Below are 15,173 nucleotides of genomic sequence, written 5' to 3' on the forward strand. Positions count from 1 at the left end.
AATTTGTACTCAATGTTGGTGAGGCTGCATGATAACACCAATAGTGATGGAGGGAAACAGCTTTGTGAATGTGAAGATGTGCCACCACTTCTGTCATCTGGACATGGGTTAAAAGTGGTAGTGGTAGTGAAGATCAGTACTCAAACTGTAGTCCCCCAGCACAATATACTTCAAAGGTCACTTGTCCACAAGGACTGTACTACAGTGACAGGGTAGCCAGGCAGCTACCAGTCCAGATTCAGACACGCATCCCGTCTGGTAGTTGAATGCCTTGAGGTGGTAATCACCCAGTAGACAACTCGGCAGTGTGAAGACGCCACATACTCTGTGTAGAATGTTCTGCTCACGCAGCTGACTGCAGTTCTGGAGCAGAGGTCCAGAGTAGGTGATGGGCTGCACGCAGTCTTAGTCTTGAAGTTTGAAGTTGGCACAGTGCCGTAGCTCGGCATCATGCACACACCTGGATACTGTCTGAGAACATCTGAGCACAATGAATGAGCATATCTGACTCAAGTGCTAACTATGCGAATCCAGCTGGCTAATGTTGTTCTCTTCTCTTCAGCATTTTAGCCCAGAAACCTTTTTAAGTTAGCGTCCCCATTCGTCACTATGGCCTGCTTTCCTCGTTCAATCAGTTCTTCATGCTGCTTTGCCATAGCTGAATGGTGTCTTAATTTTGCTTTTCAGAAGTGGTAGCAGATGTATTTCGCAGTGTTGGCATACTGAATAAGTACACTTGCACTCTGAATATATCTTCTTAAATCGTAATGTGTGGTCACCATAATCACAGCACCTCTTTTCCTATGACAGTTTTGCTTCATTGGTGCCAGGCAGTTCAATGCTCCAAACTAGATTGTGGTGCAGCAGTATTTTCCTGTAGCCATTTTGCTCAAATAAAAACAGTGAAATTCGGTACTTTGCTGTGCTAGAAGGTCATATCAGGAAAAAGTGACAAAATTGTGTTACTGATAGGTGTGGGTGATAGATATATTGCAAACTAGAAAATGTGTACAGTCCAGCAAGACAAGATTTTTAATAATGGAAAGTAGACATTGCGTTTTAGTCTTTGTGCCTAAAAGAGTTCATACTTTAACAAACCCTTCCTTTTTACAGAATATGGAACGTCGCCTAAGGGATCAAGCTGAACACATAATGCAGATGTTGCAAGTTTATGAAACACACAGAACGTATGTCCAAAGTTCTCCTGAGGTATGTAATTTATGATCAGAAAGTATTCTTTATTACATTGCTTTTCTGCCAAAGTGGAGAAAAATAGTTTAATATTGTGTAGACATAATTCACGCACCAAAACAAATTATTTTTTTTCCGATTGATATCCACATAGTGAATTTTGTAGTGGTAATTCATATTGAGAGCTGTGTAAAATGGCATACCAATCAGTAGGAACATGCAATGAGAATAATTAAATAGTTCAGACTTTACGGCAGTGTCCACATTTAAATGAGACTGAACAGATTAATCTAGTCAGTGAGTCCTTTTGACTGGCGGGCTACGAGTAGTTCAGAGAAGTGTGCTTCCTGTGGTATTTCCATTACTGCCATGGGAGCTGTTGAGCAGTCTTGAGTATGGTCATTTGACCAAGAAGGGGGGGGGGGGGGAGACAGGTATATAGCAGAGCCCTCTAATGGGTGAGTAAATCTGTTTTTCCGACTAGTGTGCTCCTTCCAGTTGTCGACAGTGCTGTTGCAAGAGATGATTGAAGTGTGAGAATGAAAGCTTGTAAGTTAAAAAGCTTCTGAAGAATGTACAAAAACTCCCATTAAGAACAAGAACATACTTTATGCATATAATATTTTTATACATGTTCACATGTATACATGGTTTAAGTGATAACTGTTCACAATGTACCACTGTGGTGTATGTGGAATAAAGATGAACAGTTTGATAAAGGGCACTTCTATCAAGGAGGGAAATAGCCACAAATTGACCAACAAAAGCAACCTAAGCTGCAGTGCTAGTGTGCCACACAAGATATGAGCTAAAATTGCCCACAAATATTAAGAACATGTTCTTGCACTTACAAAATGTGAAACAGACTTTCATGTAAATTTTGCCCCAAAATACTATGCATTATAATGGCATGAATTTAATAAGAAGTTTTGTATGTCTGGTACATTTTACTACAAAACTAATGTGCGTATAAGGGTTAAGTCTAGATCAAATTATAACCGCAATAAGTTTTTACATAATGTTTACAGAAGTCTCTTTTTTTATTTCATTACCCTCACAGGAAAGTTTTAATTGATAATAGTAATGAAACAGCCAACTAAGCTGGTGGCATAAGGGAATGAAAGGATATTGAAAATATCAAATTGTTCAGCTAGACTTCCCCTATACCACTGTGTATGTTGTAAACAATCATCTTTTACACCCTGTGTATGTAATTCAATGATATAACAATTTCATAGATGTGAGAGTACATTATGTAGTACAGATGTGTTCAAAACTGTTTCTCCTCATATTTCTGTGGTGGGTTGAATATACCTTACTCAAACTTTTATGCTTCTCTTAACATTGACATGCTTCAAGATGGGATACACTAGATTATGCACTGGCCTTTCTGAAGAAGTGAATGAATTATAGTGGAATCAGTCTCCGTATTGGGACATTTGCCAAAGTTTATTTAATTATGCTGACAATAAAATATTGATGCCTGAAATGATTTTTAATAGCAAAGAATTTACTATGTTCTAACTTACAGCCAATGCATAAAGAGCCTTAGAACTCATCTAGAACTCCTGTTCCAGAGCTAAAAATCTGCATTGCTTAATGAGACAAAACTAATTTGATAATTGTATCTAGGCGGTTAATAAATACACAGTAACACTGAATGGTAACAGTGGCCTCATAAAATGGCAAAATGAAAATAAATTATCAATATCGTAGCTTATCTAAAGTGAAATAGGTGTCTGACCCTATGTGTTGGGTTCAAGTAAGCAGTGCTGTCATGAGACTGTGCAGGCAAACTGTTGAAATCCTCACCATATTCAGCTGGAGCACCTCTGAGCCTCTGATGTGGTGTGAAAGCTCCACTTCTGGAAAGAACACTCCATGAATGTTGCCACTACAGGGCACACACATTTCCTCTCTTCACAGTCCATTTCTTTAATTGCTTCATTGATTTGATATTTACTCCAAAAACCAAGAATCAATGCGTAGGGTGGACTGGTGGCTCATATGCAGTCAGTCAATAAAGTGTCACAATATTGTAGCAACGTGTCTCAGGCCTTTGCATAATTAAAAACTAGTGGATGTGTGTTACCATATTGAGTCCCACTACCAGAAATTTAACAGGATTTATTCTTATAACTTTGTTAGTATCAACTAGTTGCAGTGTTTTCTTATGTTACAGTATATTGTTGATTATGATTGTAGGTGGAAGCATAATATTAAGGACATCTTTTATGCCACAATTCCCTCCTTCCTTACTAAATCAAATCAAATAGCTAGAAAAAATCTTGCTCAATTGAAAAGCACTTCTGGGTTGCTCTGCATTAGCTTTCTGAACATTTACCATTCAAGAGTGGTGCTACTGATTGGATAAAATTCTTTTTGATCACATCATCTAAAAAAAATGGAAACAGTGTTTGTTTCGCCTGAGTGGATTTTGGCATGCTACACTTACATCAAACCAGTATTGCTTCCTTTTTATAGTACTTAATGTTTGTACATAACTTGTATCTCATCACGTTTTAGTCTGTTCAGATGTATGCTTGTGTGTGTATGGGTCGCTGGTTTAATTTTTTACTTGGAGTTTTTTTTCCTTTTTTATGCCTATGTCTGTAAGTGCCCTTGACACTAGGAAGTCACTTTAATATTTTTATCTTATGACTCACTCTCTGTTATCAGGTGGGTTGTACTAATAGAACTTGTCATTACTTTCTTTTTACGAAAATGTTCACATTTAGTGCACGTTTTGATTCTTGTAGCATGTTTCACATGCCATACTTTGCGTATGTTTATTTTGACACTTCAAGTTTGCTACTTTGCATCATAGTTTAGGATGTCACTTCTTTCACCTGACAAGCAACTTAAATTTTTCTGTTTGACTTACTTCATGGTAGAAGCATATGTACTTATGTTTACTTCCTTTTATACAAAATGTCAGTGTTAGTTGTCAACTTGATTTAACACATTTTTTCATCATTTCTGTTCCTTTCTGTGTACATGTTCGTAAAAGTATAATATCGACTCTGACTGACTAGCATCTTTGCACTCTCAGGTTTATACTTGGAGCATACGAGATCTTTGTCACTTTTCCAACATTTGTGTTTCTTCCACCATACTGGTTACATGGGACTTGTTTTATGTGTCTATTGTGAACATTGGTTTTATCATTATGTCAAGTGTTTTGTCACTTTTTAACCTTAAGTAATATGTGCTCTGGCATGGTGTTCAGAAGAATGGAGGGATTTATACCACCATATGTTGTTGTTTTTATAATGTTTGGTACCATGTTGCCGTACATGATAAATTTGTTGTTAAGTGAATACAACTGCCCCACGTAAGTAATTATAAATTCTTATTTTTCTTTATGGTCAAATTTGTAAACTTCGTGTTTTGTGGGACTGATTGCTTCCAGACCACCTGATGATGACCAAATGTTGAAATTGAAATTGTGATGTAAGAACAATAAAAGTTTTGGTACAGCTAAAGCGGAATGATTACAGTCTCTCAACAGACACTGCAGGATACTTTATTATGACCCATAAAACATAAATACCTACCAGAATAGATGTAAACCATTAAACTTAGATTCCTTTATTTTTATATGCAAAATTGTGTATTAAATATTGCAGGATTACTTGAAAGTGGACAAATTAGAAAAATGAAATTTGTCATGTGTAAGTTACCATAGAAGCATCTAGAACTGACCTGCGGGTCTAGATTCAACCACTGTGTACCCTTGTGTTTATGCCAACACAATTAGCTACTAGCCACCACTGTTGGCTTCTAGCTGAGTAATAAGGTCTACCCTTTTACTTCGCAATGCAGCATGGAACATATTGTGTTGATGATTTCTAACTCTTTGTTGCCAACAACAAAAAAGTAGTGTGTCTAACTTTTCTCAGCTGAGCCCTTTCAAACTGCACTAAAATACAAAATAATCGTATTTCTAAGATTTTCAGCTTAGCAAAATACCACAACAAAAATATTTTTTCATGTTATTGAAAGTAGTCACAAATTGAAATGGTAATCCAGTACAGGATCAACCAGGCAGAACAGCTGTTCTGGCAGAACAGTTGCACTGGTTACTGATTTCGTTCTGCGACAAAAGCCATTGTTGTCATTAAGCCAAGACCAGGGAAGGGTGATTGCCTGAGCTCTTATCTTCCCTCTGTTTGGAGTATGGAAAGTGTGATCTTAGGTGTGAACAGTTACCTAAGGCTGGTGTGCTCCCCTCTGTGGGCCCCACGGAAGGAAGGAGTGCACCATTAGAGATGCTGTCAGTCATGGGGGATTCGCCCACAATGAGTACATAAACTCATCAACACAACCTCCATCTAATAAATGGAAATGGAATGGGGCCAGAGACACAGCGAATCTCCCAGTTGCACCTGGATACCTTACGATGTTGTGCGTAGGGGGAGGTCAGAACTTCCTACAGTGAACCAGTTCATTGTTTAGAAAGCTGTGATACAGTTGCAGGTGCATTAAAGTCTTGCACTTGCTTACTCAGTGCAACTTTGATTCTAGAGACACAGTGCTTTTCAAGCCCAAAAATGGCTTAAAGCTACATTCTTCCATGGATATGCTGTTTGTATAGAGGCTCATTGAACACTGGATTCTTCAGGTGGTGTCATATACACTCAGCTACGTGATGGTATGATAGAGGGAGACATGTGACGTTATCTCTCTGATCAGGCTGTAAACACAGTCGATCGGGCTTCGAAGAAGGTGTATGCAGAATTAGTGTCTACCTGCATCCGTTTCCTAGCATTCGAGCAAGTGGACCTTGGGCTATGAAGTCATCATCAGATCCTGCATACCGAACCCAATTTGTTGCTACCAATGACTGCGTATAACCACACTTGCATGTCCTGTAAAAACTTGGCCAAATGAGTAACTTGTGAAAGGGATGTTCATGAGGGAGATTGCAAACCTCCCTCTACCTGCTGCATCAGCTGCAGTGACGAATATGCTGCTTCATCCCGTGAACCTTGATTAGTGAGCTGCTCAGAAGATCCAGGTGAAGTAAAAGGTACCCATCAATGTTGCTCATTAAATGTTAGCTAGCCAAAAGCCTTGTATACCACTGTCTGGCAGTTACAGTACCGTTGTTATTACATCACGATCCATGAAAGATATGGCTGTGCAAACTTGTGACTTCCACGTCAGTGCTACAGTTGTGAAATCGTGTCGTGCTAAGGTGATGTCACTACCTCTGCCCACTACAGCTGGTCAACACACCATAAAACCTTCACCCACACTGTTGAAGTCACTTGTGACACGACCAGAAGAATGGAAATTCATAAAAGAATACTCCTGAAATGACTTTTAGTGCACCTCAAAGGCGTCTGGGTCCACATCTGACAAATGCGAAGGTACTAAGAAGTCGAAAACACAAAAGTTCTTCCCCTTCTTCCACTCGGAGGTCCTCTGCAACAGTGACACCGCACAACACCTCTGTGTGGCTGATCTACATTTCACAGGTGCTATTCACCAACAGATTCTGCAGCGTGGAGTCAGCTGACCTGACCCAAGGAGGTTACTGATACCTCTGAAGAAATAATGGAACAGGCTCCTCCAGCCTCAGAACCCTGTGGTAGTATGCAGCTGAAATCTGACAGGGTGATGGAACGCATGATTGATGGTCGGCTGGTATGGTAGCTTGAGTCTTAGAATTTGCTAACAAAATGCACAATGTGGATTTCATGAGCAGCGCTCTACAGTTGATCATCTTGTTCCCCTGTCAACCCATATTATGAAAAAGTTTCTGCTGCAGGTGCCAGACTGTAGCTGTATTTTTTGATTTGAAGAAGACTTGCGATATCTGTCGGCGGGTGGGCATTCTTTGAACAATGCACATGTGGGACTTCAGATTCTGGCTTCCCCATTATATCTGGGATTTTTTAAAAGACAGGTTTTCAAGGTACGTGTGAGTTCGGTTTTGTTGAACACTTTTATTTAGGATAACTAGGTGCCTCTGGCACTGTTGTGACTTACGGTGGTGGAAGAAGTTTCTTGCACTGTCCCTACGTCTCAGTTCTGTTGCTCTTCTCTTCGTTGAAACAGCACAAGTCTTGGAGCAGATGTTCAATAGAAAACTCCGTTGGTCCTGCCACATCTGTTATCTGGTAGCACACTGTACCTGATCTCTGAATATCTGCGTGTTTCAAACTGTACTTCTTGAGATGCAGATCAGAAAATCGTCCTTCGCTTGTACCGATCCCTTGTCCGATCAAAAATGGACTATGGTTGTCTCATTTACTCATTGGCATGACTGCCTATTTTATGCCATCTCAATGCAGTCCACCATCGACACATTTGACTGGCCATGGGAAGTTTCTACACTGTCCCAGTTATAAGTCTCTATCCACATGCTGCCAAACTACCACTGTCATACCGACTTAATCTTCTCCTTAGCAGACATGTGTACCATCTGTTCTCTATGCTCAACCACCCATCCTATGCGCACTTTCTTGATAACTTCCTGACTGCCAGTACATAGTAAGTGCAACATCTTTGCTGCCTCCTGTTTGGTTACTGCTTCAGAAGCTTAACCTCACATTATCTACCATGTTCCTGAAGGATGAGACCCCTTCATCACCTTGCTTTTTTGCAGAGGTTGGACTTTTCCAAGGAACGCTAATGTAAATTTGACTTAAATCGCTGAAAGATTCTCAAACTTTGCGCGCAACTTGCAGATAGCACCTTAGTCTACACTGATGGCTCTGAAACCGGCCATGGTGTTGGATGCACCTTTGCCATTAGCAATAAACATTTTAGATACTTTCTTCAATAACAGTGCACGATTTTTGACTGCAGTGCTTTCTGTCCTCTATCGGGCCACCCAGTACATCCGACAACTCAGGCTTCTCAATTGTGTATTATGTTCAGATTCAGTTAGTGCCCTCCAGAGCCTCTGTGTGCTATACACATATTACTCCTAGAAATTGTGCAAGATTCCAGTTGAGATATACTGAGACAGTGAATGAGAGTCGCATTAACTATCACCAAATAGAAAGAAATTTGCTGTAAATTTCTAGAACTATGATATTACTTAGAAATTTTGCGGAGTTGTGAACCATGCTTATTATATTTATCAGGACTAATTTATTAGTTCATTAATAACTGATAATATTGTGCATAGGCTGATAAAATTTTATATCAGGGTGTTAATGGAATATTTTCTATTAAATTTATGAGAATGAACCTTTATAATGTATGCACTTAACATTTTCCAATCCTAAAATCCCTTTTTAAAAAAAATTAAAAAATATTTAAATGCAAATAAATAACAAAATAATCCAGTATGGTGCTCAGTATCTACTGGAATGTGTGTGAATATTAGTTTGTGTCTGCTTTTAATATAGTAGAGAACTGGGTTGAGTTGACTGATGCTTAAAGTATGTTTCATCAGTGACTGCAGATGTTAACAGAAAGAAAATAACTGGAAGCAATCCCTTAGTTGAGAGTTATAAGATATTATTTTCAGTGAAAATGCAGCTCACTTTGTCTGTAAGTAGCATCAAAAATAGGAAAAAAAAAGTGGTTGACACTAGAGGGGTTGATGGTAATAAAATTACTGTGCGGCAGAAAACGCTAATTGAGAATACTGTGAACAAATGGAGATAGTCACAATGGGCAGCCCACTGTTGCCCATGGTTATGAATGTATATATGGCATACTTGCAGGAAGAAGCCCAGAATTCATCCAAATATAAACTTAGGTGCTTTTTCCATTCTGCAGATGGCATATTCATCTGGCCACATGGAAGAGGTAAACTCGGTGACTTCCTCATGCACCTATACCCTATACTCCCCAACATCAGATTTATTTACTCTATACTCACCAACATCAGATTCATTATGGAGACTGAAGCAGAGGAAGAGCATTGTTCTGAACATAGTGTCAAGTGAAGAGCAGATGGCATTTAAAGTTGCAGTGTATTTCAAAACAAACGCACACTGATATGTATTAGCGTGCAGACAGCTGCCATCAACTTGTGCAGAGGAATGTGCTGCCAAAATATTAGTACACAGTGTGTGTGTGGCAGATTAGTATGCTCTATGCCAACCACTACAGTGCAACCTGTGGAGATGGACGAAGTTATGGAGGAAGAGGCAGTCACTGCTTTTATATCACACACTGGTGTGCTATTAGGTAAACTCGCACATGTACTGAAAGAGCCCTGAGTAAGATCTGTCTTCTGCCAACCCAATATAACACGAGTGTAATTGAGGAGAGTAAAAGATGACACTTGTTTATGGAAGGTGCGGTATACCAGATTCTCTGCCAGTGAGGCAACACACGTTGTGCAAATAATGTGCACCATCGAAAATTGCAGTTGAGAACACTAATGACCCACTCAGTTGATGTATCCCGACAAATCAGCACTTGCATTACATTGTTTGTCTGAGGCAGTGGAAGACGGATGATCCTGGACTTCAGCACCAGTGTGGAAATACTGGGACAATGTCATTAGAGACCATCAAAGTATGTACCAGGAACACTCATCAACTGGGACTGCAACTGTAGTCCAGCAAGAACCAGCACTTGATCTAATTACAAATACACTCAGCAAACTCACTGAGCTGGTGGAGAGAGCAGATGGAGTACCCAAATCCACGATACCCAAGCCGGGGTGTCCTGCTGGGCATCGCCAACTGCAGAAGCAGATGCTCTTGCTTCTTAGCCACTGTCACGGGCTCTCAGGCATAGACTGCATACAGAGTAGCCCACAGGCAAAGTGGATACAAGACCTCCTGGGGTGATAAAATAGTGCGCCTGATAATAGGAAGAGGTCTGATCAAGAAATATTGTGCCTGTTGGACACAATGAACTGGCAGTACATGCGTGGACTTTTAAACTTCTTTTTTTATTTCACATTTTTTAGAAGTGTTTTCTCATATGCTTTGTTTACCAATGATGCTTTCCAGTTTTTGGGTAATTTTGTCATAAATTTTTGGACTGTCAGATAATACATACATAATATAAACGAACGTGCGTGTGTGCGTGTGTGTGTGTGTGTGTGTGTGTGTGTGTGTGTGGGGAGGGGGGGGGGGGGTTGTGCTCCACATCTCCTCCTATACCACTGGACTGATTTCACCTAGACTTGGTACATGTATCACTTCCTGTCTGGAAAGAACCACCCTTCCAGTCAAAGGTGTTAGGGTGGAGGTGGAAAACAAGTATAGCCCAAGATGCGGGAATAACCAAATTTTTCATCTAATATTTGAGAATGAGAGCACTTGGTGACTTGCAAAAAATTTTACACATAATTTCAAAACTTTACATAACTTTTCCACGCTGAAGGCTCCCACACAATGATTAAAGGAAAAAAGCGTTTCTCTTACCGCATTTTTGCTGATGGTACAGTAAAACTGCCGCATCAGGCACAATGCTGAACATACCCACAAAATTATATCGTTGCACAACACATAATTCAGGAGGTACAACTTAAATAAACGTTGAGCCATCGGAGGAGGTGGATAGAGAGTGTGATTTGGAGGAGGTAGACAGAGAGGAAGGGGGGTTTTTCGGAGGAGGTGGACAGGGAGGTAGGGGGGGGGGTTAATTGTTTATCATTTAGAAACAGCTGCCATTTTTGTTTCGGGCTGCAAGTGGGTTTTTGCATTTCAAGCATCTGCAGTTTTTTTAAATTATTCAGTAATGGATTGCCCCAGGCCTTTCAAATAAGAAGTCTTTAGTTCAACACACTGGACTATAAATTAAAACCATGGTTGCCTAGCTGAATGTATTCCTTGATATATTTTTAATGGCACAGTTAATGGTCACAGAATTTTAAAAAAATGCAATTTTTGAACAGTATTTTTCCAAAACACCAAAAAAAAGTATTTTCAAAAATGGATTTTTTGAATTTTTTCATTCTTTGCCCAGCAATATCTTTGTTAGGGAACAAAAAAAAAAAAAAAAAAAATCTGATATCATAACAGTATATTAAGTGTGTAATTTTCAGACTTCAGAATAAATTTCATCTTTGAGATTCAGTGGCAAGTTACCAAAAAAACACACACACAAAAAAAAAATTTCTTAATATCTGCAACATCTAGACTAGTGGAATAGAGTATATCAATTACATAATTTAAATGCATGAAAAAACACATGAAATTAAAGTATGAGTAGGTGTTGAAACAATCCTGTGTGTGTTGTCTGCCCCTTCCACCAACATCTGTTCACTCACACTCAGTTAACAATGTGCTCTTGAAGTGTGCTGTTTAATAATGGAGTCTCGATGTCCTGGTGTTTGTATTAATGAAGCTTGCCATAAAAGAGTGAATGGCGTGTTTCCTAAAGACTTCACTTTAATTGGGAGTACTCTGAAGAGGAATGTGTTGGTTTATTTAAGAGTTGTCTCAGAGGTCATCTCAGCTTGCAGATACCATGAAATTAAATTCTTTAATTTCAGCACATATTTGACCAGTCTTGCTTTGGACCCTTTTCAGAAACTTAAAATGCCTATTACAAAAGGTCTGAGAGAAATAATGTTTGATCAGTGTTCTAAAAATAAAATCCCTTTTATCAGTGTAATACTAGGAAAGTCATTGTGTCCAACACGTTATTCTAAAATCTTTGTCTTTAACAAAGAAAGGGTTGGTGATATTTAGATGAAGAGTTTTTCGACTCATCAGAGACTATAAAAAAGTGAACTTAGCTTGTGAAATCCTAGTATATGGCCTGCTACTAAAATTAGAAGACTCAGCACAGAAAATAATTTTTGCATTGAATGCAAAAATTGAGAAAGTGGCAACTGCTATCAAAAGCAAAGTTGCACTAAACCAAATGGGCACTAAACCAAATGGAAGTTCTAAAAATTCTCTGACAAAATATGATGGTTTGATGGAAAAGCTAAAAATTAAAGGTTGTATTTCAAGGAAAGAGGATAACGTTACAATTTGTTACCAAATTGTTGGAGTCGATCAAAAGTTAGTGATGAATTTAATATGTCAGAATGTTTGATTAAAATAACAATGCAATTAGTAAAAGAGCTGGGAATTTTACCTGCATTACAAAAGAAATATGTGTCTAATTTCATAAATGAAAAGATGTCCAAAAAGGTTATTAGGTTTTAAGAAGATGACAATAACCGACATCTGATTCCTGGCAAAAAAGATTTTCTGTGAAAGAAAATTGTACTAAGATTCAGACATAAAAGAGGTTAATATTGTGTAATTTAAATGAACTATTCACTGAATTCAAAAAAGAAAATCCTGACAATAAAATTGGGAGGTTAAAATTTTGCAAGTTGAGACTGTAATGGTGTATGGTTGCGGGGGCATCTGACACCTGTAATGTTTGCATTTGTTTCTATCACCATAATGTAAAGTTGATGATAGATGAGGCTAATCTTTTAGTTGACTATAAAGACCTTTTGGAAGTTGTGGTTCGCAATATTGATAGTTACAATTGTATGATCATGGAAAAATGTCAGGATTGTCCAAACAAGGTTTACTTGACATGTTGGAAGAATTGGAAGAAGACGATTTGCTGCTTGACAATATAAAATACAAACAATGGGTGACACAAGACAGAATGGAAATTGTGACAATTACAAAACCACAAGAAGAGTTTCATGAAGTGTTGGTAGCTAACCTTGAAAACCTGAAAATGTATCATTTTATTACCAAAACTCAGGGTAAATTTCTGAAAGAGAAAAGCAAGCCTTTTCAGTTGATGAATGCTTAGTTCTTAAGACTTCAGAGATGAAGTTTAAGGGCAGCAATGGGTAAACAAATGGACCACAGCTCATCCATTTGTTCTGTTATAAAGATCAAGATTAAGTGTCTCAGTTACTGTGTCATAAGTGATTACTTTGAACACAATGCTACAGCAGTGCTTGCTTTTCAACTGAAATTGACAAACTACGCAAAACAGCACCATCCTCCTTCCATAAAAAAAACTTATTACTTCCCTGGTGGTGCTGCAAATACACACACACTTCCTTTCACAAAGAAGATCGTGGACTTGATGCAGAATGGAACTTTTTTTTTTGCATCATGTCGTGGGAAGAATGTGTGAGATAGTGTCACATGTACAATGAAGCAAGCTGTCACGAAAGCTTGAAAGCTAGTCTGCAGCGGACCTGTGAGAACTGGATCTTGACACCTAAATAAATGTTTGAATTCTGTAAAGAACTGGGAAAATATAAGGAAATACAAGAGCTTTATGCCAGTTCCTTGGAGAAGATGTTGAACACTCGTTAGAAGATTAAAGGCACCCGATCTTTGCATTGTTTTATACCTCAGTCACACAACTCGTCCAAGTGTGAGTTCACATCAACATCCCATGACAGTGAACTTCCACAATGTGGAAAACTTGTACCACTGACAATTCAAAAAAAGAGGACATAGTGGTTTGTGTTTGTGGTGAACAGTGGTGGGTTGCCAAGTTGATAATATTGATTGTCAAAACAAAGATGTGCATGTTAAAATTTACCACCCACCAGGACCGAGGACCTTGTTTAAAAATGTGGAATAGTATCAAGTCTGGATGCTTGTTACAATGTACTGAAGAAGTTTTCTCCCATGGAATATACAGCTGTAACTGGGCGAACTTTTAACCTAACGACGAAACTGAGTGAAGGTATTCCTCTGTTGTTCAATAAGCAATGTGGTAAAAACAAATAAGATAAGAACAAGACAATGTAAGTAGTTGGTTTATTTTTTAAGAAAATTATCATAGATATATTTAAATTATGTAACTGATATGCTGTATTCATTAGCCCAGATATTGCAGATATTAAGAAACAAATTTTCGACTCGCACCGGTAATTTCTTTTCATAACTTCTCATTGAATCTCAAAGTGGAAATTTATACTAAAGTTTGATAACATAAAGTTTTATTAAGTGTGTAATTTTCAGATTTTTATCTGGTGCCCTAAACAAAGAAATTGCAGACCAGAGAATGAAAAAATTCAAAAACTCTGTTATTTAAAAAAGTATATCTTTTTAAGTGTAAGCTTCTCACCATTGGTACTTTATAAAAAGTAACTATATTGTGTAATGTAATAGCACAGAAAATATTACTGCTGAGCAATTATTCCTTCTTTGGAGAAATACTCTTCAAAAGTTGAGTTACTTTAATTTGCGACCAGTAATTTTGAGCCATTAGAAATATATTATGGAATACTTCCAGCTACGTGAGCTTGGTTTTACTTTATAGTCTATGTGGACTGAACTAAACGCTTCTTATCTAAACTAGGGCAACCCATTACTGAATAATTTAAAAACAGCAGATGATCGTAAATGTGAAAGAATGTTTGTGGCTGAAGCAAAAGTAGCTGCTGTTTCTAAATGATAACCAATGAAAAAATCTTAAAAATAGTTTTGAGTTAACCAAACGTGAGGGAATTCACACAACTAAGATCAATTTTTTTTCTGATATGGTCATGCAATCAGTGCTGGGACCACTTGTTATAGATTTATGGATTGCCATGTGCCAAAAAAAAAAAAGTTATCTGTGATAACTTGAAGTGCTAAAAGTGATTCAGGACAGGCACATCTAGTAAAATTCTTGTATTGTGTGTTTTTATAGATCATTTTGGTCCCAAAAATTCACTGTCATATAACCACAGTCACTTCCAATATTGTATTCCATGTATCTATCTGAAGAATTTTTCTTTTGGTTTTCACCCAGATGTATGTTAGACTGCCACTCCCCCTGTTCATATAAAACACCTTGTAGTGGGATTTCCTGTCATTTCAGTTTCTGTAACTCTTCGTGTGTACCTTCTACATCTTTACCAGAATGTGAACATGTTGAATAATTTCCACGGGAAAAAAAGGCAGCATGAAGGAATTCTCCAAATGGGATGCAAATGGGTAGTGCTCTACATGAAGAGATAAGAAAATGATTAATGTTTTAGAAATATTGGACAATTTATTCAAGAGAGAGAGCTTCACAAATTGAGCAAGTCAGATAAGGCTTTGGTCCACCTCTGCCCTAATATAATTCGTTATTCGATTTGG

At 38.1% G+C, this 15,173-nt stretch overlaps 1 protein-coding gene across 1 annotated transcript in view; it reads left to right on the forward strand.

Moving 5' to 3' along the window:
• Window positions 1-15,173, forward strand: part of LOC124791085 (F-box only protein 21-like) — a gene marked incomplete in the record, with an annotated part of 67,862 nt that overhangs the window by 22,060 nt on the left and 30,629 nt on the right. The window contains 1 exon segment of the mRNA XM_047257833.1: window positions 1,114-1,209. Coding sequence (XP_047113789.1) covers window positions 1,114-1,209 — 96 coding nt within the window.

This window comes from Schistocerca piceifrons, chromosome 1 (genome assembly GCF_021461385.2).
Source record: "Schistocerca piceifrons isolate TAMUIC-IGC-003096 chromosome 1, iqSchPice1.1, whole genome shotgun sequence".
In the NCBI taxonomy this organism is placed as follows: Eukaryota; Metazoa; Arthropoda; class Insecta; order Orthoptera; family Acrididae; genus Schistocerca; species Schistocerca piceifrons.